This window comes from Giraffa tippelskirchi, chromosome 5 (assembly GCF_054371585.1).
Source record: "Giraffa tippelskirchi isolate mGirTip1 chromosome 5, T2T-mGirTip1v1.2.pri, whole genome shotgun sequence".
Classification (NCBI taxonomy): Eukaryota; Metazoa; Chordata; class Mammalia; order Artiodactyla; family Giraffidae; genus Giraffa; species Giraffa tippelskirchi.
The window spans coordinates 126,601,262-126,627,719 of NC_137279.1; the positions used below are offsets into that span (position 1 = coordinate 126,601,262).

The 26,458-nt window shown below is 43.9% G+C and overlaps 1 protein-coding gene across 14 annotated transcripts in view; it reads right to left on the reverse strand.

Moving 5' to 3' along the window:
• The window catches only part of SLC44A3 (solute carrier family 44 member 3), an 85,373-nt gene that overhangs the window by 44,816 nt on the left and 14,099 nt on the right, over window positions 1-26,458 (reverse strand). For all 14 annotated transcript variants that reach the window (XM_081486207.1, XM_081486199.1, XM_081486198.1 and 11 more), the window contains 4 exons: window positions 14,423-14,583; window positions 12,494-12,583; window positions 10,661-10,785; window positions 6,832-7,018 (listed from right to left, as the gene is read on the reverse strand). In XM_081486207.1, coding sequence (XP_081342333.1) covers window positions 6,832-7,018; window positions 10,661-10,785; window positions 12,494-12,583; window positions 14,423-14,583 — 563 coding nt within the window. The remainder of the gene's footprint in view (window positions 1-6,831; window positions 7,019-10,660; window positions 10,786-12,493; window positions 12,584-14,422; window positions 14,584-26,458) is intronic.

Here is a 26,458-nt window from a genome sequence, read left to right on the forward strand (position 1 = left end):
AATCTCTAACTAAGAGTTTTTTTTCCCATCCTCATGCTCAGTCAGTAACCTCACTTTTGGTTTCTCGGAGAAAACTGAAGCCATGGGAAAATCTCTGCAAGCATCTACCCCATCTCTACCCTTTAGCAACATGTGTCCATAACTGGACTACCCCACCTTAATACAATAAACTGTCCGTGATTCTAACGTCAGCCCCTGCACTAGATCCCCTTTCTCATATACTTGCAGATACCACTTCAGAAAATTTCCCTCTCTTTCTTGCTTCCTTAAAATATTCCTCTTTACTGAATCATTTTTAATAATTTCGTATCTTAAAACCCCCTACTTTTGGACTCCCTTTACTCCTCCAGCTTCCTTCCTACTTCTCTGTTCCTCTTCACAGCCAAATTTCTCGAAGTTGTCTCTTACTCTTTCCAATCCTTTTTCTCTTTCTCTTACACCCGCTCTAATTGTGATGCACTCTCCCACACTACTCTGAAACTGTTCTGTTTCACTTCCATGCTGCTAACTTCAATGGTCAATCCTTAGCCCTTTTATCTGAATGATCAGCAGCATATGACACATTCAACATTTCACCCCAATTCCATTATTCTCCTGCTCACTGGTTGCTCCCTTTCAATTTCCTTTCCTTTTTCTTCCTCATCTCCAAGACCTCTTAACATTGACATGCCCCAAAGCATAGTCCTTGGATTTCTTTTCTGTCTGCACTCATTCAAACCTCATGGTTTTAAATACTATTCATGTGTTCCCCAATTCCCAAATGTAGACCTCTAGCTGGGCCTCTCCAGAAACTTCAGACTCAAACCGTTAACTCCCTATCCGATATGTCCACCTGGATGTCTAAAAGATATTTCAATCAACACAACTAAAAATGAATTTTTGCTCTTCCTGGAAGATGTTCCACTCAAAGTCCTGTCCTGTCTCAGCTGACGGCCATCTCATCTTCCAGCTCAAGGTAAAAAACCTCAGTGTCATCCCCAACTCCTCTTTCACTTCCTTAATCTAATATCAGGAAATTCTTAAAAATAGACACAGAACCTGTATGTCACAGCATGTCCACCATTACAACCCTGTTCTAACCCCACTAACACCTCCTCCCTGAATCACTGCCATGAAAATGTGAGTCAGACCATGCCACTCTGGCGCTTAAAATGCTGCAATGACTTCCTGTCTCAGAAACAAAGTTCTGTAATGGCCCATGAGGCTCCAGTATCTGACCCTGTGCTCCCTCTGACCCTGGCCTGAACCATGGTCCCCCTCAACCACACTACTCTGGGGAGTGGCCCTCCTGACTGTGTCCTCAGAGTCTCTGCCTTTGCTGTTCCCTTTGCGTAGAACACTTCCCCTTCCTTCACATAGTCTCACGGCTCTGCCCTCACCTCCTTCAAATCTTTGCTCACAATTATCTTTTCAACAAGGCCTTCCCCACTCATTAAATTAAAAATTGGAGCCCCCTCCTTAAGCATTTTTTGTTTTAAAAATATACTATGAAAATATAATAAATGCATTCATTTAAGATGTCTGAATTTTACACAATTTGAGGGTCCCTTGATAAAACAAAGAATACAAAGTTAGGTAGTTAGGTGCTGAACCTTGCAAGAGTCCTTGCAAATGAAAGACCCTGAAATTTAAGCTTTAGGGGCTTGAAGGTAAACTTGTCTCGAATTTGATTTAAAGTGTTATGATAAGTTAATCTGATAAGTGTTATGGCAAAAAAGTAGAACAGGTTAATTTGGGCTCCTTATGCATTTATTCTGGAGTAGGAAATGGCCACTCACCCTAGTATGTTTACCTGGAAAATTCCATGGACAAAGGAGCCTGGCAGGCTACAGTCCATGGGGTTGCAAAAGAGTCAGACATGATTGCACATACATAGTACAGCACAAGCATTTATTCTTCTTCTCTGCTCTATTTTTTCTCCTTGCTGCTGCTGCTGCTAAATCGTTTCAGTCGTGTCCAACTCTGTGCGACCCCACAGACAGCAGCCCACCAGGCTCCGCCGTCCCTGGGATACTCCAGGCAAGAGTACTGGAGTGGGTTGCCATTGTCTTCTCTGATTTTTTTTTTTTCCTCCTTACCACCTATCAAATTTGAATATACTATAAAATTCACTTACTCATTTTATTCAATGCTTATCTCCCTGTATCCTCCAAACTGGAAGGAAAGCTGTATCTCCAGCATCTATAACAAGGTCTGATATAATAAATGTTCAATAAATACTTGTTCAGTCAACGATTGCATGAATGAATGAACCAATCTTCCTCAAGTAATACATCCTGTCAAAGAGATTTGAGACAACTTTCAGGAAGTCTTCCTAGAGATCATCGTCATAACCTGGAGGAAATGCATCACACAGCTAGCTATAAATTTGGGTATTATAAGCAAGTTTTAAAGCAGCTTGAAAGACTGACATGTTACTAATGATTAGTGTAAATGGCAGTTGCTCAAGGAAGGCAGTGCAGCTGATTGGGATAATCTCCCAAATGATGCAGGCCCAACTTAAAACAGTCCTATGTTCTACCACATTCTGTGCACTTGGCCTCTTCCAGCCAACTGGCTTGGTGTCCTGCTGACACCCAGCCTGCCTGTGCCTCCCACTGGCTCAGCTTCTGCTCTGACAGCACGAGGATCAGGGGAAAAGAGAAGAAAATCTCATGGCCATCATGCCTGGAGCTTACCTGGTTCTTTCTGTGTATACATCACATTCAATACAACATCGATGTGAATTCACTCCCTGACTCAGCACACTGAGCTCATTCAAGGGCTGTGCACGGACCTTAGAGATAGAAAAAGATGCAGGCCCTGCCCTCCAGATGTTCATTCTTCTGAGGGAGGACAACAAACAAGTCATTATCTTGTGTGATTGTTTAGAGGTCTCATCACCACCTGACATAACATATTTACTTATTTATGCTCCTTTTCCCATTCCCTTTATCTGGTTCACTGCTGTGGCTAGTTCCCAAGCCACGTAGCAGGCATTCGATGAACAGTTCTTGAAAGAATGAAGAATATACAAAATGTAAGGGAAAAAAAAGAAATAGCTCAATATGCTTGGGCAATTTACAAGAGAGTTTCCAAGAAATATATTGAAAGTGAAAGTATTAATCGCTCAGTTATGTCCGACTCTTTGCAACCCCATGGACTGTAGCCCGCCAGGCTTCTCTGTCCATGGAATTATCCAGGCAAGAATACTGCAGTGGGTTGCCATTTCCCTCTCCAGGGGATCTTTCTGACTCAGGGATCAAACCCAGGTCTCTTGCATTGCAGGCAGATTCTTTACTGTCTGAGCCACCAAGGATAGTTCCAAGAAATATATTACTCAAAACAAATCTTGAATAATGACTTGTTTTCCAAGCAGTGATGGGCAGAAAGTTGGGGTGAGGCTTAGGAAGGGGAGAAGATTCTAGACCAAGATCACAGCAGGTACAAAGACACCTAGATGTTCATGGAGGCTGATTCCCTTCACACTTCCCCACAGGGACAAAACTTCTGAAAAGCAGGAGCTGTTTCAAATCTCTCCTGAGCAACCCCTCTTCCCCCTCTTCCTAGGACAGGGATGGGCTACTAGGAAGCTTTTGTGAAATAACTTCAATTACCTTCTAGATGTCTGATAACCTAAAAAGAGGACAATTTTCTTTTAGACTGTGTTCTCAAATATGCCAGGCAGAGAACAAACCACAAACCTGAAGTTAGTACTAGACATTCCTTGGCTGACATTAGTTCCTAATATAAGAAACACATACAGCCCCCTATTCGCAAAGCAAAGCTCTGGTCCCATCTCAGCCTCCTAACTTCCTTATGAGGCAGCCTGGGGAAAGCACCATTTGTCTACTGCAAAAATGGAAAAAGAGGAAGCCCAGATTAACATTCAAGGAAGGCCAGAGCCAGCCTAGATCCCAGGTCCCTTGATGGGAGTCCCTCTATCTGACCCTGCTGCCTCCTTTCCAAGCACAGTCCTGTGATGATAGATCTCTTCTGACTGTAGTGCCACTGGGAGAGAAAGCCACCCCCAGCCCAAACAGGCCCCTTTCCTCTACTGTTTCAACTCTGAGGCTTCCTGACCACCTAATGATAACCGAGGGTCATCAGATCATCTGGGCTCTTTCCAACCTGCCAACCGCACCTACTGGATTCCCAAGGTTATTACCGCATTCCTGTAACTACTTCTTCCGCTGGATTCTAGTAATCACTGTCACATTGCTGGTAGCATACAAGTCCCAACTGACTAATTACTGTCATTTCTGGGGGGGCCTGTCATTTCTTCTGCTCCACTGAAGGAATCCCCAAACAAGCCAGAGTTTGTCAACTAGTTAAGAGACTTATTAACAGTCACTAGAGAAACAGCTCATCAAAAAATGGCAAAAACATATCAACCTAAGTTGACTTTTTCTGCATTTTTTTCTTTTTTACACAATAAAGCATTAACCATTCAGTCATGTGACACAATAAAAATCTCATCGTATGTACCACTGAGGACACCCCCACAACATTGGGGACCTTGGGTGGAGACTGGAGAGAGAGTCTGAGGGCTCTGCGACTGCCTGAGGGGACATGAGATGAGACAGGTGCTGTGCGGGCATCCTTCACCCCCCCTATCACATGGGCATCTGCTGAGGATCCAGATGACAGCAGCAGGTGACCCGCCCAGGCCCAGAGCATGTTATCCTGGCACCGCATGAAAAGGCCTTTGAAGACAAAGGGACCTCTGTGCACCACGCTGGCCCACAGGTGAGTAGAAAGGAGAGGCAGGTGGCCTGGTTTCTATGCTGCCCAACCCTGGGGAGGAGGGAAGGCGGGAGCTCTGTCAACACCAGGCCTCCTGGAAGCCTGGTATCTACCTGCTCCCAGATTCCTGCAGCAGGTCTTGGGCACCCAGTGTCCTTTCCTGCCCTTCATATTTATTTTTATTTATTTGGTCTGGTCTTGGTTGCAGCATCTTGTAACTGCAGCACGCAAACTCTTAGTCGTGGTCATGTGGGGTCTAGCTCCTCAACTAGGGATTAAACCCTGGCCCCTGCATTGGGAACAGAGTCTTCGCCACTAGATCACCAGGAAAGTCCCTCCTGCTCTTCAATTCATCTCACTTTTGCTCATTTATCTCCTTCCAAAATGGCCACGCTTTAATACATAACCTTCCAACGTGCTGCCTTCTACCTTACAGAGCAGCCCACTCTGTCCCCGCCCCTCCTCTCAGCCCTGGGGCCCAGGCTGTTTAATGCTTCCCAGGCCTTGGATCCAACTGGGGCCTAAGAGGGAGGGGCACCTGCTAGTGGATCAAGTCACCCCCCACCCGAACTGGTCTTGGGGCATGTTCCTCTCCGACTGGGCCCCCAACTTTCAGGACCAGCTCTCGCCTTGTCCTCTATGACCAGGTTCTCACCTGTGCTTGGACACGACCCCATTAAACCCCTTTGCTTCTTTCTGTACTTTCTGATCTTCTGGTAATTTCCAGCCCATCCTCTGAAAAGCCTTCCCTGTCTCACAAAGTTGGTTGGAGCCTCGCTGTGGTACACTCACAACTCCCCAAATTTCTCCTCTTGTGATATTCCTCTACCTTTGCCATCCTCACCGCTGGCAGAGGCCACCATTCTTCCCCCATGCCTTGCCAGGACCTTGTCCCACAGCGCTCACCTAACATCTGTGCATTAAAGAAAAGAACAAAAGAATGTGTTCTGCTCCAAATCACAGAGACAATTCCCTTCACCCAGACTCATAGCCCATAATGATAGCAGAGTGGGCAAATGTGCCCTGGAGGCTGGAAGAGCAAGGTCCCTCCCTGGTCCCAAGTCATGCTTTCCAAGGCCTCACCTCTTCCCTGTGGTTCTGGAGGACGAGGGCTCAGCACCACAGTCTACCACCCAGAGCATCAAGTCCTGCCACCCCCTGCCACACCTCACTCCCAGCCCACTCTGGCTTCAGCCCCTGGCCTGCCATGTTGCCCTGTAGTCACAGGCTGCAAACACCACATTATGGGCATAGCCCGCATCCGCCAGCCAGTCTCTGTGGTCACAACACTGCTCTGACTTGAACGGACAAAGCTCAGGCGGCCTAGTTTGATTTCCTCGCCCCATATCCCAGACACAGGGACATGTGAGGTAGTGGAAAGAACACAGGTTCTAGAGTTAGAGCTGTTCTAGAGCTCTGGTGTCAGCTAGCTGGATGGCCTTCAGCAAATTACTTACTAGAACCTCAACGTTCTTGCCTATAACTTGAACATAACAACACAGGCATCCAAAGGGGGTTGCGATGCTTAAAGGAGAGAATATAAGGAAGCACCTAGTACAGAGCTCAGAATTCAGGAAATTTTCAACAAGTGTTTACTTTCCTGTAGGCACTGAGGCCACTACCTTCCTATCTGACCAGCACTAGGACTGCGTCGAGGAAATGAGCTAGAACATGATTGTTCAATGTTGCCCCAGTTGAGACTTCCAACTGTCTCATGATTTCTGTTCTTTCATCTTTTCTTGGTAACAGAACCTCTTATTTTTAAACTGTGCACAGCTGCCCGAAATGAAACAGCCTTGTCTTCTCAGGAGCAAGGCAATGCAGAGGTCTGTGTGCACTCGTGTTAAACTTAAAACTGGTTCTTTTGAGACAGAAACAACATTTCAGAAGGGTCTTTTTTTTTTTCTTCACATATTGATACAGTAGAGGGGAAAGAATTTCCTGCAACCCCCTATGACAGAGCCCCCAAAACCATCACTGCTGCCACCAGAGGCCTCAAGCTACATGGGAAGTCTGGTCCCTACAAAAACAGGCCAGTGGTTCCAGAATGCTGGGGCCTTCTATGCCTGACTCCAGCATCATGGACCCCATCCCCACGGCCCCTACCTGCAGTCCCCAGGCTCAGGAGCACAGCAACCCAGAGGATCCAGAAGAAAATGAGGATGGCAAATGTCCACAGTGGCTGGAACAGCAGGAAGGGAGAGCTGCTGATGGCTTTATTTGTGACTTGGAGAAGTTCAACTGTCAATTTGATCCTCTTTCTGAGGACATAAATCAAGATGAGTAGAACTGCCTGGTGAAAAAGGGGTTAAATTATTCAAAATAATGAGTAACTGAGACGAACTTAAACCCTAATATTTTACTGACATCTCAGCAAACAGCTCTTTTAACACAGTTACCCCTTACTTTTATTATAATGGAATAGACATGTTCTCAAGTACTAATTGAGCATCTACTATGTGCTGATATTTATGCTAGATTCTGTTGCTACAACAGTGGACAAGACAGAGCCCCTGCCCTTTAAAGGAGCTTGCAGTCTGGTCAGAGAGAGAATAAGGTCCTCGGGCATCAGGGAACTGTCTATTACTTTTTCCCAATAGCACAGAACATGCCAGAGAAGGACTGCAGGAGGGCAAGGGACCACAAGGACAATGCTCTTTCCTTTGGGTCTCCTTCTACTTCTTCAGTTTCTGTTTCTTGGGATCTTTTGGGTGGCCCTTCCTGCTCTTTTGTGGTTATAGCATTCTTCTTAGATGCCTGAAACTTTCAAATAAAAATCTCCAGGGAATTCCCCGGTGGTCCAGTGGTTAGAACTCCATGCTCCCACTGCAGAGGGCACAGGCTCAATCCCTGATCGGGGAACTAAGATCCTGCAAGCTATGCAATGCTGTCAATTTAAAATAAAAATCTCCAACCTCAGGTTTCTCTATATGATGGATGAGTAAGCACATCAGTTACTGACCAGGCAATGGGTATCCTACAGTGAGTCAAACTCAACATGTCCAGAACTGACTTCATCATCTTCACACAAAAATCTATCTCCCCCATATTCCCTATTCCAGTGGTCCTAATTTTTTTGCACTCTCCAAGAAAAAGTTAGGTTCCTCTCTTGCAGGCTTCCATCTTACCCTACTGTAGCACTCGGCATACTCTACTGTGGATGTTTATTGCCCGCATGGCACATTACTTGACATCAAGCTTCTTGAGGGCAGGGCCATCCCTTATTGTCGCGGGCTGGCAAAGCGACAGCCATAGCACAATCTCAGTTTGCTGACAGAGCTCTCAGTCTATTCTCTCCTCTCGATTCCCACATTGATGCCACAGCTGAAATCTCATCTTCTCTCTCCTAGACCCCCAATAACCTCCTCATTACCTTCTGCTTTTAATTCCCTTAACCCTCTACTCCTGACCTCATCCCTCCTCCAACACAAGCTAAAGGGATCTTTGTAAAACGTGTAGTCAAGGATGTCATCTCCCAGATCAAAATCCTTTGACATTTCCCCAGAGCTCCTGGATAAAGACTGAAATCATCACCACCGCAAATCAGGACCTCCCCGGTCTGGTCCCTTCCTGCCGAGGGAACGTCCTACAGGCTCCTCTCTTGTCCATGCGACCCAGCACACCACTCCCAGAGCCCAAGATGCCATTCCTCTTCCCGCTGGACTTGGGTGTTGCTGCCCATGAGGATCTCATAGTCAAGTGCAGGGAAGTCAGGGGAAAGAGGAATAAAATGTGCAAAACTGCTCCCCAGGCTGAAGGGCCCTGCTGTGACCCAGCTGTGGGGACTGTCCTGAGGACCCAGGGAGGGATGCCTGGAGGAGACGTGAGAGTTGTGAAGCCTGAGTAGGAATTTCCATCTCTGTGTCCTCAATGCCTAGGACAATCAACAAGGAAGAGGGACTTCATTTTTTACTAAAAATTTTAATGAAGCAAAATGATATAATCTTTAGGCAAATAAACTTGTATCTTCTGAGTGCCTGGTAGCTCCTGAATGGAATGCTAAAATGTGTATATTTAATATGTGTGTGTTTTTCAACTTAAATATATGTGTGTGTGTGTGTGTGTGTGTGTATAAAAGGCTCTCCTCATGTTCAAAGTATACCACGAGGATACTGACCAGAACTGAAGAGTTAACTATCCCATTATTCCCTAGTCTTAGGGAGATCAGCATTACCCGCTGGGGACAGTGCTAGGGGTGTGGGGTGGGCAGCAGAGCTGACTCACCACAGGGGTCAAGCCTCTACTCCCCTTTCTGGGCTCTAAGCTGCAAACTGCTGCATCTCAGCCTGCGCCCCTAGGCTGACACCCTGAGGTGAGCAGCCAATGCCATTCATCTCATTTTCTCCATTGCTGCTAGTGGGTATATTGAAACCACTGAAATAATATTGCTAGGCAGCTCCCCTCACAGGCTGGAATCTTGCCCTGTGCGTCATGTCATGGCATTGCTGGCTTTGTAATTCATCTCATGGTGGAGTGTGTGCTGGATGTGTGTTTTTTCTGGCCAGCTCTGTTGTCTAGTGCAGGGCCCTGTGCAAAACAGGTGCTCAGTAAATGGTGATGGTGACAAAGAGTCTTAGGGGTCTTCTTAGAACAAGCTCACCAGAAACTGGTACTTGGCAGAAACTAAGTAGCAGTGACACGTGTGTAAATGAATGGTGTGTGAGCCGTGGTGCGGTTCCTCCCTCTCCTCTCACAGCCTCCCCTTTCCCTATCCTTACACTCAGTGAAGAGAATCCACTGACCCTGGCATCTGACGGCCACTGATGGTTCAGTGTGTGAAGACAAAGGGAGCCCTATGGAGGGCTGGGGAGGACGATGGCTGTGGGGGGGAGTGGAAGGAAGTGAGCTCCCCCAGCTCCCAGCCCTGCTTTTCCCTGCCCATTGTGCCCAACAGCCCAGCACCTGGCCTGGGGCGTGGGGGGCCTTTCTTCTCCAGCCTCCTGCCCAGGCCCCGGCTCAGCCATGGACCTGGACCCAGGACAAACCAGGAGCTTTGCTTTATCAGATACTTGCTCCCTGAGATGCAGTTCATGTGAGGAACACAAACCTGACACCTCCCTAGAGAGGAGAAAATGTGAGGCCTGTGTCAGATGTGAGAACTCAAGTATTTCCTTCAAGGAGAGAGCTGAGTTGGTGAGAGAATCTGAGGCTCTTGTGAGAACTGAGCTGCTGAAACATTTAATGGGCATGTGAAAACCCCTGACTGTCATGCCTCCATGACATAATGCTTAGGAAGCAACACACTAAACGATGCCCATGGGCCACCTGAAGCCAACCCCTGAGCCTGTCCAGGCCTGTGATGCCAGCACCACTATCAGCATCCAGGAAGTGGCCTGAATGATTCTCAGTTGCCAACCATCCTCCCCCAACAACACTGAGCCTCTCCAGGCTCAATGTTTGCCTGCTATCAGCCAGGGAGTTCACTGGGGAGGCAGCAGGTTCTCTGCAAACCAAATGAACCTAGTGGCCGGCAGGTTTGGAGATAAAGGGCTCTCTGTGTTCAAGGGCAGAGGGAGCTGTCACGCCTTTGGCAGCAAAGTATCCACCAGCTGGAGGAGGTAGGGGGGGCTCTTCTCAAAGCAGGAAATAGGAACTGTTACAAGTCTGCCTCCCTTTCCACACTGTAGTGTGTCCACCCTATAGCTGCCTGGGGGTGAAAGCAGTCCTACTATAGCAAGAGTAACGGATCAGCAAGGGTAATAAATCAACTTCTGAGATGGCAGAAATGACTTGGAAAGAGGTAAGATTGTTTTTTCACTTTTTGAGGCTGCAATGCATTCCTACACAGGTATCTCAAATGAAATGTGAAGGCACTAAATGTGCACCTTCTGCAGTGAAAGAAAAACAAATGCTCATTGTTTTGGGTTAAAATGCAACTGTTTGGACTTCAGAGTTCTGGTGGGCTACCTGATCTACTTCTGTAAGTGTTTCTTACCGTGATTACTGTAGATACAACAGCAAATCCCAGCAGACACTTCATATTTTCCCTTTCTGTGTCCAGTTCTATGCTGAGGTCATTGGTATAGTCATAGTACAGCCACCATAAGACACCGCAGACAACTGGAAAGCAAAACAGCAGTGGAACTCAGCACACATGCCATGAGGTAACCACCCTGTCCCCTGACACTGCGTGGCCCTGCACAGGCAGTGGGTCCCAAATCCCTTGGGCTTTATAGGTAGTGACCAACACTCTGAAGCAGCTGGGCAGGGCCACAGTGGCCGACTGAGGAGCTGCCAGGGCTAGGGCGGCTGTGTATCTCTGGGAGATGCAGGAAGGTGATTCCAAAACACAGGTGTGCCCTGTGAGCCTAGCCCACAGGCGGGGCTGGGCGTGAGCATGGAGGAAACTGTACGGACAGGATAGTGAGAGGAACAACATTAGAGTCCAAAGGCTAAAATTTCCAAGCCAGCTCTGCAGGTGACAACTCCAGAGGAGCCTGGATATTGGTCTGGCTGTTGTTCAGTTGCCAAGTCGTGTCCGACTCTTTGCGACCCCATTAACTGCAGCATGCCAGGTTCCTCTGGCTGCCACTATCTCAATGGAGTTTGCTCAGATTCATGTCCACTGAGTCTGTGATGCTATCTAAACATCCCATCCTCAGTTGCCCCCTTCGCCTTTTGCCTTTAAGCTTTCCCAGCATCAGGGTCTTTTTCCAATGAGTTGGCTCTTTGCATCAGGTAGACAAAATATTGAGTTTCAATTTCAGCACTGGTCCTTACAAAGAATAGTCAGAGTGGATTTCCTTTAGGACTGACTAGTTTGATCTCCTTGCTGTCCAAGGGACTTTCAAGAGTCTTCTCCAGCATCATAATTCAAAAGCATCAATTCTTTGGCACTCAGCCTTCTTTATGGTTCAATTCTCACATCTGTGCTGGAATGACCATAGTTTTGACTATATGGATATTGACTTGACACCTACAAAACTGGGCAGATGTCCCAACATCACAAATGCTCTGCATTTAGGGACTTGGTGACACCTGCCCACATCCACAGTGGCTTCAGGAAGGGGGTCTTTACCACTTGTAGGTGGGGAAGGACATCCCTCACAAGCTGTCCTGCATGTCCTCTAGCACAGGCACACCTGGCACCTGTGAGCTGTAGGACTGGGAGGTGCTGAGGACAGAACTGACTGTTCAGAAGATGAAACACTATGGTCATGCCAAGTATTTATTTGGTCATACCAATTATTAAAAATTAAAATATCCTATACCAGGATCCTACACTGCTGCCTTGATCTTCCTGCCTGCTCCCGTCCCTCGGATCGTCTTCCCTGACAACTCCTGGATGGACCCAGGATCCAGCACTGAAAAGGAAAACAGTGGGCATGGGACATGTCTCTGGTACCCTGCCCAGCTCAAGGGCTGTGTCTCTTCAGACTGGCCTGAGCCTTTGAAGGACAATATGGGCCCCTATGTGCCAATGGGTGATATGAAAATTCAGAAAAAATTCTTTAAAGGGCTTCCAACAGGCACTGGAATTGTCTTTTAATGGATGAAACCAGTACCACTTAGCGGGCTGGCTCATGTGAGCGTGCAGAAGAGATGGCAGGCCAGGCAGGAACTTTGCTGTTAGCTGTGAGACAGGAGCAATCCTGTAGTCCTCCCTGTCCTCTTTGGGCCTGTGTTTCCTCTTATATAAAATGAGGGTGCTGGACAAGAGTTTCTCTAAGATCCCATGTAGCTCAAAAATGCCAGCTTTTAAGTTCTACATGTAACGGAAAGGTTTTTCATTTAATCAAGAAGAAACCAATGAAGTGGAAATACTTACACAATAATCCCAAAACAATCAGTGCAATGAAAATGTGAACCAGAAGGGTGGTGATGAAGCGGAAGGTGAACATCATGGCCAAAGATAAGGCTAGAAAATTAAGCAAAACATATAAATTCTAACAACAATCAAGGCATGAAGGTGATGATAATGGGGATGGAATGACTAAACCTTCTGAAACAGTGAAGGCTGAGGACTTTCTTTAGTCTCGAAATATCTTGGACATCTATCAAACAGAAAAACAAGACATACCCAGGCCGTCCTCTGAAGCACATACAAGTTCAATCTGTGACAGTAAGCCACGTCCTGAAAGCGCTAGCATGCTTCTTGAATTATACAAATGTTTTCAAAGCAGGTATTATTTCCCAAGTATCCTAAACTTTTTTTTCTTTTAAGTCCAAATGAAACATCTAAAATTTTTTTATTAAACTTAACTCTTTTGATTTCATAACTTAAAGTTCTAATTTTGTGTTCTCAGATATCCTCACTAAATATGAAAGATGAATGACTTTAAAAATGAAAATTTTAAGATTATATGATAAGATATATGTATAAAAATTTGCATATATGTTTCCACTTTGGGTTTTTTTAAGCCTATGAATTTATTGAAAGTGAAAGTGTTAGCCACTCAGTCCTGTCTGACTCGGTGACCTATGGACTGTAGCCCACCAGGCTCCTCTGTCCATGGGATTTCCTAGGCAAAAATACTTCTCCAGGGTATCCTCCCCACCCAGGGATCAAACCTGGGTCTCCTGCATTGCAGGCAGATTCTTTATCATCAGAGTCACAAGGGAACTTCAGTGAATTTATAGACACTATGTTACTTTTTTTTTGAACCAGAATTCAAGATTATATATAGATGTTTCAGTGTAGTGATTAAGATCATGGGTTTGAAATCAGACAGATCTGAGCCAAGTCTCGGCTCTGCCACCTCCAGTAGATGTGTAACCTTGGTCAAGCCTCAGACCTCTCTAGGCCTCAGTTTCCTCTCATACAAATGGTGATAAGATTCTGATGAGGTTTAAAGAGTTAACAATAAGCACAATGCCTGGTGCATGTGGGTCATAAGAAGTCTGGAAGTTACATAATGGTGGCTAGTTAAGCATCCCTAAGCATTCAGGAATTAGTAACCTTTGGGTAATGAAATTATGGAAACCTCAATTTATAAACTGGAAACATGATGTTAATGGATGATCAAAGAGCTTTCAACCTTCCAAGGTTGGGAGGCAGCCATTGTAAATGACAGGGGTAAATAACAGGCCGCTACTATTGCCTAGAGCAACAGAGAGTATTAACTCATTCAAAGAGAAGGCTGACTCTTAAAAGGACTCATCGAGCTAAAATAGCAAAAGGGAAATTAAACTGTCAGGAGTGGGGATGTGGCTGCTTCCAGAAAGACTCGGAAAAGGCAGGATCCGGCTCAAGGCCTTGACCTGCCTGCAACCCAGCAAGCCTGTTCCTAGGAGGATCTGGATCCATCGGCTCAGTGCCCTCTGACGCTAACATGATGGATACACCTCCTTCCCCCACTCAGTAGCCTCTGATCTGGCTTGCCTGCAGGAAGAGGCACTACAGAATGTCCACACTTGCTGCACATGCATTTCTGGCACTTTCCATGGCCAGTTCACAAAGTGGCAATCTGCTCTGCACATCCACCCTCAGGCAGAGCTGAGGCGCAGACCCTGGAACATCGTCAATGTCTAAGGCAACCCCCACCTAGTGAGGCCTCTAAGCAGGGTCAGCTGGCCTTTTCCCAGTCTGACTACCCCTCTCCCACTTGAACTTGAAACATTGACAATATCTACAAAGAAAATATATGAAGTGAAGTTTCATATTTAGGTCAAGAGGCTAATTTTCATTGTACAGCACACATAAGTGCTAGAAATTTTGGTATAAATAGTCACTGAAGAAAAATTAATGAAAAATTACCAAAAGCGAGGATACAAAGGCCGAGGACTGTGTCTCTTCCTGACATTATTCCACTTAGAACTCGATGGAGGGAGTCCACATCATTGATCAGAACAGATGCAAACAGAGAATAACACTCAGGAGTTTGAGGGATGCATCGATTAAACAAGGGAAAAGACTTGCTAAAAAGAAAAGATAGAATAAGTGGCAAAGATGTTGATTTCATTTCTTATCTTAAAAAAGATACTTATTTAAAATTCTCAGCAACCAAAATGTATAAGGTCTAAAGTAATAAAAAGAAGGTTAAAGTCCTGTTTGCAATGTACACCTTACGAAGCCAAGCATCTGTGCTGTCACAGTGTTTAGCTAATGCCTGGGTGGGAAACTGACTATGGGGACCCACAGACACCCAAAACCTAAACTTGGGGAGTGACATTTCTGAGTCTCATATCTTGGCCCTTCCTGGATAACAATCACCAACTCCAACAAAAGAATCACATTTCTTTAGGGAACTTTTAGAGCTAAAGACTGGCTCAGTCAGAAGGTGTACTAATGAAACCACAAGATTTATTTCTATCCTCTTTATGAAGACATATAAAACTTGAGAGTTTTGTTATGAACAGAGTGAGTGCTTTAGAAATGAGTGATAAATGTATGAGTGAAACTGTGGTTGGTACCTGTCTTAGGTGGATGAGAAAGCTGACCTCTTTTGGAGCCCTTCCTGAAATGGAAAAATGCCCAGGAATGTTCCTCTTAATGAATTTAATGTAGCCACAAATACCTTCACAGCATCCTGCTCTTCTTTCCTTCTGTGGGCCCCAAAGAGTAGAAATAATCCCGACCCATGAAGTGCCTAATTATCTGACAAATTGCTAAAGTATTAGGCAGTTACCGAATATTTTGCGAAATGTGTGAAGATGAAGCAAAGGGAACCCAAATGCAAATGACATTACAGCATCATGAAGGAAAAATGGCTTCAAAACACCCAATGATTCTCAACATAGAACATACAGAAGGGTCTTTCTCAGGAGGCACAACAGTATAGAAACAGTTCCTGAGTCATCAAATATTGATTCAAGAGTAATAGAACCAAGCCACTTTTTTAAATTAAAAATTTTACAGATGTGATACATTCACATGGCTCAGAGTCCAAAAGTACATCAGAATAAACCATAAGAAACTGCTCTTTCTTCTCCTTGAGCCACTGAAGTACATTTGTCCACAGGCCATTAGGTTTTGGTTTCTTGTAGATCACCATAGAGCTTTTTGTTAGCATATATGAACATAATAGGAAATTTAAATGGCAGTCTGCTGCTGAGTGTCAAAAATGGTAAAAATTTTATCCCCAAATGAGATACCAGACCCCACCAAGCTGAGCTTTTCAAAAAAGAGGTAGGAAAAAAAACTGTTACTCTTATAAATCTTTCGCCTACACATTATAAGGGTCTTTCCTGGTGGCTCAGTGGTAAAGAATCTGCCTGCCAAGGCAGGGGACTCAGGTTCGATCCCTGGATCAGGAAAATCTCCTGGAGGAGGAAATGGCAACCAACTCCAGTATTCTCGGCTGAAGAACTCCATGGTCGGTGGAGCCTGGCAAGCTACAGTCCATGGGGTCGCAAAAGAGTTGGATACGACTCAGTGACTAAACAATAACAACACATCATAAGAGTGTTAGAGGCTGGAGAACAGTAAAGCATTTTAAAATAGAAACTTTCATTCTGGAATATCTTTAGCATTACTGAAAAATCACAAAGAAGGTACAGAGAGTTCCCACATCTCACCTCCACCTTATGTTAACATCTGACATAACCACAGTACATTTGTGAAAATTAAGAAATCAACGCTGGTTCTACATTATTTACTAAACCACAGCCTTTATTTGGAAATCACCATTTTCCACCAATTCCTTTTTCTGTTCCAGGATGCCACACTGCATTTATTTGTTGTGTCTCCCTTGGTCTGGGACAATTTCTTAGTTTCTCCCTATCTCTCACTACCTTGACACTTTTGAAGATTCATGGTCAGGTATTTTATAAAATGTCCTGCAAGCTGTAGAATAACCCTCATGTTCTCTCACGATTAGACTGCAGTTACAGGTTTAGGGTGGTGGCCTGCTGCAGGGCTTGGAGCACTGAGTGTAGCATACATGCATGGGATCTTTTGAAGGAGGTCGCCATTACCTTCATTACCTCCACCATAGTTTGGCCCCAGGTAAATAGCAGGGAGGAACATAGCTCCACCCATCAACAGAAAATTGGATTAAAGATTTACTGAGCATGGCCCCGCCCATCAGAACAAGACCCAGTTTCCCCCTCAGTCAGCTTCCATAAGCCTCTTATCCTTCTCGTCAGAGGGCAGAAACACTGAAAACCACAATCACAGAAAACTAACCAATCTAATCACATGGGCCACAGCTTTGTCTAACTCAATGAAACTATGAGCCATGCTGTGTAGGGCCATCCAAGACGGACGGGTCATGGTGGAGAGTTCTGACAAAATGTGATTCACTGGAGAAGGGAATGGCAAACCACTTTACTATTCTTGCCTTGAGAACCTCATGAACAGTATGAAAAGGCAAAAAGATAGGACACTGAAAGATGAACTCCCCAGGTCAGTAGGCGCCCAACATGCCACTGGAGATCAGTAGAGAAATAACTCCAGAAAGAACGAAGGGATGGAGCCAAAGCGAAAATACCACCCAGTTGTGGATGTGACTGGTGATGGAAGCAAGGTCCGATGCTGTAAAGAGCAATATTGCATAGGAACCTGGAATGTTAGGTCCATGAATCAAGGCAAACTGGAAGTGGTCAAACAGGAGATGGCAAGAGTGAATATTTCAGGAATCAGTAAACTAAAATGGACTGGAATGGGTGAATTTAACTCAGATGACCATTATATCTACTACTGTGGGCAAGAATCCCTTAGAAGAAGTGGAGTAGCCATCATAGTCATCAAGAGAGTCTGAAATGCAGTACTTGGATGCAATCTCAAAAATGACAGAATGATCTCTCTTCGTTTCCAAGGCAAACCATTCAATATCACGGTAATCCAAGTCTATGCCCCGACCAGTAACGCTGAAGAAGCTGAAGTTGAATGGTTCTATGAAGACCTACAAGACCTTCTAGAACTAACACCCCAAAAAGATGTCCTTTTTATTAAAGGGGACTGGAATGCAAAAGTAGGAAGTCAAGAAACACCTGGAGTAATAGGCAAATTTGGCCTTGGAGTATAGAATGAAGCAGGGCAAAGGCTAATAGTTTTTCAAGAGAACACACTGGTCATAGCAAACTCCCTCTTCCAACAACACAAGAGAAGACTCTACACATGGACATCATCAGATGGTCAACACTGAAATCAGATTGATTATATTCTTTGCAGCCAAAGATGGAGAAGCTCTATACAGTCAGCAAAAACAAGACCAGGAGCTGACTGTGGCTCAGATCATGAACTCCATATTGCCCAATTCAGACTGAAATTGAAGAAAGTGGAGAAAACTACTAGACATTCAGGTATGACCTAAATCAAATCCCTTAAAACTATACAGTAGAAGTGAGAAATAGATTTAAGGGACTAGATCTGATAGACAGAGTGCCTAATGAACTATGGACAGAGGTTCGTGACATTGTACAGGAGGCAGGGGTTAAGACCATCCCCAAGAAAAAGAAATGCAAAAGAGCAAAATGGCTGTCTGAGGAGGCCTTATAAATAGCTGTGAAAATAAGAAAAGTGAAAAGCAAAGGAGAAAAGGAAAGTAGAAGAGGCAGCTTCAGTCCTTGGGTCGGGAAGATCCCCTGGAGAAGGAAATGGCAACCCACTCCAGTATTCTTGTCTTGAAAATTCTATGGACAGAGAAGCCTAGCAGGCTACAGTCTATAGGTTCACAAAAGTGTCGGACAAGACTTAGCAACTCAACAACAACATAGAGATTAGTAGGGAGGCCAAGTTGTAAACAGACAATTATAAAGCAATGAGGAATTCCAGTTACAGAGATACACACATAAACTCTGTATATGAAGGGAGTGCATGGTCACAAAGTCAACAGAATGCAGAGTTCCAAAGAATAGCAAGGAGAGATAAGAAAGCCTTCCTCAGTGATCAGTGTAAAGAAGTAGAGGAAAGCAATAGAATGGGAAAGACTAGAGATCTCTTCAAGAAAATCAGAGATACCAAGGGAACATTTCATGCAAAGATGGGCTCAATAAAGGACAGAAATGGTATGGACCTAACAGAAGCAGAAGATATTAAGAAGAGGTAGCAAGAATACAGAGAAGAACTATACAAAAAATATCTTCACAACCCAGATAATCACGATGGTGTGATCACTCACCTAGTGCCAGACATCCTAGAATGTGAAGTCAAGTGGGCCTTAGAAAGCATCACTACGAACAAAGCTAGTGGAAGTGATGGAATTCCAGTTGAGCTATTTCAAATCCTGAAAGATGATGCTGTGAAAGTGCTGCACTCAATATGCCAGCAAATTTGGAAAACTCAGCAGTGGCCACAGGACTGGAAAAGGTCAGTTTTCATTCCAGTTCCAAAGAAAGGCAATGCCAAAGAATGTTCAAACTACTGCACAATTGCACTCATCTCACACACGAGTAAAGTGATGTTCAAAATTCTCCAAGCCAGGCTTCAACAATATGTGAACCATGAACTTCCAGATGTTCAAGCTGGTTTTAGAAAAGGCAGAGAAACCAGAGATCAAATTGCTGACATCCATTGGATCATCGAAAAAGCAAGAGTTCCAGAAAATCATCTATTTCTGATTTATTGACTATGCCAAAGCCTTTGACTGTGTGGATCACAACAAACTGTGGAAAATTCTGAAAGAAATGGGAATACCAGACCACCTGACCTGTCTCTTGAGAAACCTGTATGCAGGTCAGGAAGCAACAGTTAGAACTGGACATGGAACAACAGACTGGTTTCAAATAGGAAAAGGAGTATGTCAAAACTGTATATTGTGACCCTGCTTATTTAACTTATATGCAGAGTACATCATGAGAAACGCTGGGCTGAATGAAGCACAAGCTGGAATCAAGATTGCTGGGAAAAATATCTATAATCTCAGATATGCAGATGACACCACCCTTATGGCAGAAAGCGAAGAAGAACTAAAGAGCCTCTTGATGGAAGTGAAAGAGGAGAGTGAAAAAGTTGGCTTAAAGCTCACCATTCGGAAGACTAAGATCATGGCATCTGGTCCCATCACTTCATGGCAAATAGATGGGGACACAGTGGAAACAGTGGCTGACTTTGTTTTTGGGGGCTCCAAAATCACTGCAGATGGTGACTGCAGCCATGAAATTAAAAGATGCTTACTCCTTGGAAGAAAAGTTATGACCAACCTAGACAGCATATTAAAAAGCAGAGACATTACTTTGGCAACAAAGGTCCATCTAGTCAAGGGTATGGTTTTTCCAGTAGTCATGTATGGATATGAGAGTTGGACTAGAAAGAAAGCTCAGTGAGGAAGAATTAATGCTTTTGAACTGTGGTGTTGGAGAAGACTCTTGAGAGTCCCTTGGACTGTAAGGAGATCCAATCAGTCTATCCTAAAGGAAATCAGTCCTGAATATTCATTGGAAGGACTGATGCTAAAGCTGAAACTCCAATACTTTGACCACCTGATGTGAAGAACTGACTCGTTGGAAAAGACCCTGATGCTGGGAAAGATTGAAGGTGGGAGGAGAAGGGGACGACAGAGGATGAGATGGTTGCATGGAATCACCAACTCAAGGGACATGAGTTTGGGTAAACTCCAGGTGTTGGTGATGGATGAGGATGCCTGGTGTGCTGCAGTCCATGGGGTCGCAAAGAGTCAGACACGACAGAGCAACTGAACTGAACTGAACGGCTTTCGGGGAAGAGCACCACCGAGGGGAAGTGCTCACAGAGGACCATGTTGGGGACATGGCAGCAACCTGACATTACGGCTGAATTTGACCACGATCACTTGGTTAAGGTGGTTGGGCCCTGCCAGATTTCTCCACTGGGATGTGAGTATTTTTTCTCTTTCTACATTCTATTCTTAAAAGTGAGTCACTAAGTCCAGCCTGCTCTCAAGAGGAAGGAAATTAACTTTCAAATCCTGGAGGAGGAATATCAACACACATTATCAGAGATCCCTTTGTAAAGATTTATCCCTTTCCTCCCCTTTATTACTTAGTCACTTATTTACATAAGTATGGACTCACGGATATATATTCTTTGGGTTATAATCCAGTATGATTGCTATTTAGTCTGTTGCTCAAATTGTTCCATCTTTGTCCACTGGGAGGTATTTCAGGTTGGCCCCTGTGTCCTTTTGACATGGCCAATCCCTTTTTTCCCCCTTGAGCACTTCCTTACTTTCTAATTTGACAAGATGATGCCAGGCTTATCTGGTATTTCCCTCATTCGAGCCCTAAAATCAGGCCCTTTGGAGAACAGTACTTAGAAACCAAGCTCTGGACATTGGGTATGTTCATTGCTACTGGAGAATCACTGATCCTAGGCCCTCTTATAATCAGCCATAATATGTAGCTTCAAAATGGCTAGATGGTCCCCTGTGAGAAGTAGGGAGGGAGATCAAGAGAATGTGGAACTCATCCCACCCCCACAAACACATCAAAAATACATCTACATGTGGAACAATTCTCTTAGAAAACTAACTGGAAACCAGCAGAAGAACTCTTATACAACCAAACCTGCAAGAAAAAGTGGTTCCATGTAACCAGCTGGGACAAAAAGGCATCGCATTGGGACCTGTGCCCCTGAGAAGCAAGCTGTCAAGCCACAATCTGGGCATCCATGTCCTGGGCTCCAATGCGGAGGAGTCTAGCCCCCCTGACTGCTAGAAAATCTGCAGAGACAGACAGAAGGACTAGAGAAGCCTAGACTCCACTTGGGCAGAGTGTGTGCATGCTGGCTTGCTGACAATCAGGGTGCAGAGAGCCATGCACTGGTGGCTGCCACCTCCCCGCACTGAATCAGAAGGGGCAAACACCCTGGCCCTGCTCACTCCACACCATAGCCTGGCGCGAGATCAGGGCACAGATTCAGTTCAGCTATGCAGAAACAGACCAGGGCACCTGGGGTGTGATCCAGGTGAAGCCACGCAGGACACTGTCTAGTCATGCATGGGGTGAGTGGAACAACATCGGCTATTGGCAGGGTGAGCACAGGGAGGTGCCACAAAAGCACATAGAGGCTAAGGGCTGGGAAGACAGGCCCTGGGACTCCTCTAGCTACACAGAAACAGTCCAGAGGGCCTGGAATGTGGGCTGGGTGGGGCGGTGATGGCCATTGTCAGTGCATTCAGAAGTAGCAAGTCCTCTCCCAGTGAGAGCTCCTCAGCTTCGCCCACGTCACACCACAGCCTCACCCTAGATCTGGGACAGACAGGTCCTGGAGAAGACTGGCACAGAAGCAGCATAGATCCCGGTGGGGGGGCGCAGCCACATAAACTTGCGCAGCCACAACATCCAACCCCTAGCCCCAGCCTACTCCACGCCACAGCCTTGCATTAGACCTGGGGTGAACACAACAGAGAAAGGGATGTGATCTTGGGCTGCTTCCAAGCAGAGCCCTGGGGACCCATAGGTCCTTTGTGATCACAGAGACCTCACTTGCTTCAGCAGTCACCTCCGTAGGGGTAGGAGCACACACTCAAGGGCAATAAAGCCTGACTGATCTTGACCTTTAGGGTTTCTAATTCAACAACTGAGGAGCTGACACTGCTCCTGACAGAGTGACAACAGCCACGAAGCAAAAGGGAAGCCCCACCTCATATCCTGCACAGGTTCTAGAAACAACCCTCCCCATGAAGGGCAAAATGACCAGCAAACTCTGAGGAAAGACCTGGCTGGCAGCCATCCTAAAACCAGCAACTTACATCAAAGACATTGGACATGCAGAGGCTACACAGAGATGCCCCCACATAAAAACTTCTCTTTAAGACCATAGTAGATGATTGTTTTCTCCTAAGTTTATAAAGAAAAAGAAAGTTAAATAGAATAAAAAGGCAGAGGAACTACTTCCAATTAAATGAACAAGAGAAATCCCCCAAAAGAACAAATAATGAATAATGAAATAGGCCTCTCTAATCCACTAGACCCCAAGTTCAAAAAGGTGGCAATAAAAATGCTAACTGAATTAAGAAAGATTAGTGACAGAAACAGAGATCACTGTAACAAGGAACTAGAAACTATAAAGATGAACTGATCAAAAAAGGACAATTCAACTGCCAAGATAAAAACCAACCTAGAGGTAATTAATAGCAGAATAAATGTTACAAAAGAATAAATAAGTGATCTGGAAGATAGCATAATGGCAATCATCCAGTTAGAATAGCAGGTGGACATACAAATGAAAACAAATGAAAGCAACATACGATATCTATGGGATAATATGAAATGTGCCACCCTACACATAATAGACATTCCAGAAGGAGAAGGTGGGGGGTTGTTGAAAATGTATTTGAAGAAATTATGGCTGAAAAATTCCCGAACCTAAAGAAGGGAACATATATTCAGGTATAGGAAGCACAGAGGGTCCCAAACAATAACCCATGCATATTCACACCAAGACATCTCATAATTAAGATGGCAAATGTTAAAGAAAAAGAGGATTCCAAAGGTAGTGAGAGAAAAACAAAGAGTCAGTTACAAGAGAATATCCTTTAAGCTATCAGTTGATTTCTCTACAGAAACTTGGCAAGCCAGAAGGGAGTGGCAAGATAAATTCAAAGTCCTAAAAGGGAAAAACCTACAACCTAGGATGTTCTATCCAACATGATTATCATTTAGAACAGAAGGAGAGATAAAGAATTTCCCAGACAGGCAAAAGCAAAAAGAATTCAGCAATATTAAACCTACCCTAAAAGAAATATTGAAGAGTCCTCTCTAAATAGAAAGGTAGCAAGAATCTATAGGAAAGGGAAAATCATAATAGGAAAGGCAAATCATAGAAGGATTGAAGATCACTTAAATAAGCCAGTACATAGACTAAACAACAATCAAAAAATTGTAAAAAAAAAAAAGTTATAACTACATTAAATAGTAAAAGAGGGCTTCCCTGATAGCTTGGCTGATAAAGAATCTGCCTGCAACGCAGGAGACCTTGGCTCAATTCCTGGGTCGGGAAGATCCCCTAAAGGAGGGCATGGCAACCCACTCCAGTATTCTTGCCTGGAGAATTCCCATGGACAGAGGAAACTGGCATGCTACAGTTTATGGGGTTGCAAACAGTCAGACGTAACAAAACGACTAAGCATAGCACAAGTAGTAAAATGATAAGCATGAAGATGCAAAATACAACATCAAGAAAACAAAATGTGAGGGAAGGGAGTATAAAAATGTAAATCTTTTACAATGTGTTTGACCTTAAGTGATCATTAGTTTAAAATGAGTAGATACAATCGTGAGTTAATATGCTTGAACTTCATGGTAACCACAAATCAAAAATATAGACTATGTTCACAAAAACCAAAAGGAAAGGAAATCAAACATACTACAACAGAAAGTCATCAAATCACAAAAGGAAAAATAAAAAGAAGAAATAAGCAAAGAAGAACTACAAAAAAACTAGAAAACAAAGATTAAAATGGCAGTAAGGGAACTTCTCTGTTGATCCAATGGCTAAGACTCTGCACTCCCAATGCAGGGGGCCTGGGTTCAATCCCTGGTCAGGGAACTAGATCTCACATGCTGAAACTAAAGGATCCCATATGCTGCAACAAAGTTCAAAGATCCTGCACCCTACAACTAAGACCCAGTTCAGCCAAAAAAAATAAATATTTAAAAATAATAAACATAAAATTAAAGGAACTTGAAAAATATTTTTAAAAATGGCAGAAAGTACATACCTATCAATTATTACTTTACATCTTAATGGGCCAAATGCGCCAATCAAAAGACACAGCATGGTAGACTGGATAAAAGAAACAAGAATCTATAATATAGTGCCTACAAGAGATTCACTTCAGGGCAAAAGACACATACATACTGAAAGTGAGGGTACAGAAAAATTTAATGCAAATGAAAACAAAAAGAAAGCAGAGGTAGCAATGCTGCTGCTGCTGCTAAGTCGCTTCAGTCGTGTCCGACTCCCAGCAACCCCATGGACTGCAGCCCACCGGGCTCCTCCGTCCATGGCATTTTCCAAGCAAGAGTACCGGAGTGGGTTGCCATTGCCTTCTCCAGAGGTAGCAATACTCATAGACAAAATAGACTTTAAAACAAAGACCATAAAGGAAGACAAAGAAGGGCATTAAATAATGAAAAAGGGATCAATACAAGAAGAGGATATTATACTCATTGATATATATGCACCCAATAGCGGAGCACTTATGTTCCCTTTACACCACTTGGTAAACTGTTGGTGGAAATATAAATTGGTACAGCCACTAGAGAAAACAGTATGGAGATTCCTTTAAAAAACTAGAAACAGTGCTATCATATGATCCAGCAATACCACTCCTGGATACATACCAGAAAAAAAAATGAAAACTCTAATTTGAAAAGATAGAGGCACACCAATGTTCATAGCAGCACTATTTATAATAACCAAGGCATGGAAGCAACCCATGTCCATCAATGGATGAATGGATAAAGAAAATGTTGTATATACATATAATGGAATATTATTCAGTCATGAGAAAGAAGGAAATGTTCCCATTTTCAGCAACATGGAGAGACCCAGAGAATATTATATTTAGTGAAGTAAGCCAGGCAGATAAAAACAAATATTATATCATTTATAATGCAGAATCTAAAAAGTAATGCAGGTGAATCTATATACAAAACAGAAACAGACTCACAGACATAGAAAACAAACTTGTGGCTACCAAAGGAAAGAGGGAGGGAGTATGGGATAGATAAGCAACAAGAATTTACTATATTGTATGGTAATTATTTTCAATATTTTATAATAAGCTAGAATCAGAAAAAAATAACTGAATCACTGTTAGAGAGCATTTAACAGGAGGCTTCCTGTGTGCTGTTTTCAGTCTTGCATAAATCCTCTGTTCCCTATGCATTTCCTTCATTAGCTTCTCCATATGGTGAAAAGTAACTATTTATGACCTTCCTTTCTGATATGTAAAGTGATTACTTACAACCCCCTCTCTTTGAGATGGATTCTAGCCTCATGCTTCCTGGATGATTTGTAAGATTTTTTCCTTATCTTTGCTGAAAAAAGCTATCTTGTAAGACAGTATATATATGCCCACAGTATGTTGAATAAATGCCCCTATTCCATCAAAACTTGGGTCCCCGTCTCTTTCTTCATTTCTCTCTCTCTCCTTCAGGCTGCTTCTATGGAACACAGGGGTCAGCTGTGCCTACTTACTTGCCCGGGCTTTCAAGACCTCTTGGAGAGGGCACCTGGAGCCTACGTAGGCAGTGCTAACTCTTTGTTTTAGAGTTATATTGGCTTCCCATGTAAACCAGAGAATATCAGCCTCTTTCCTTCCTTCCTTCTTTCCTTTACTTTTTTATCGTTGACTCCAGACCACCAGGTTCCGGTCCATTAAAGGACCCCAACAAATCACCATGCTGTACACCTGAAACTAACACAATATTGTAAATCAACTATACTTCAATGCAAATTAATGAATGCATGTATTATACATTAATGACTGATGAATACTGATGAATTATCCTCCTTAGAATCCTGCCTCAGCATTGTATAAAAGTGCCTATTTCCTACCCTTTACAAAGGGTGTTTCATGGGTTGTTGTTTTTTTTTAACATGTTGCTAGTCTAAGCCTGGTGTGCAGCAGTCCATGGTGTCGCAAAGAGTCAGACATGACTGAGCAGCTGAATTGAACTGAGTCTATGAGGTGAAAACATCAGAGTCTTAAATGGAATTTCCCCTATCTAAGGAAGGTTCAGTCTTTTTTAGTATCTTTAAAAAATACTGTGCTTTTCTTTGAAGCATCTATTCATATTCTCATTTCAGTTTTATATTGTGATGCTGGTGTTTTAAAAGTGATTAGTGAGACCTTTCATAAATTAGAGGTCAATATTTTTTTATATGAATTGTAACTTATCTGTCTGTTAATTTTGCTTCTAC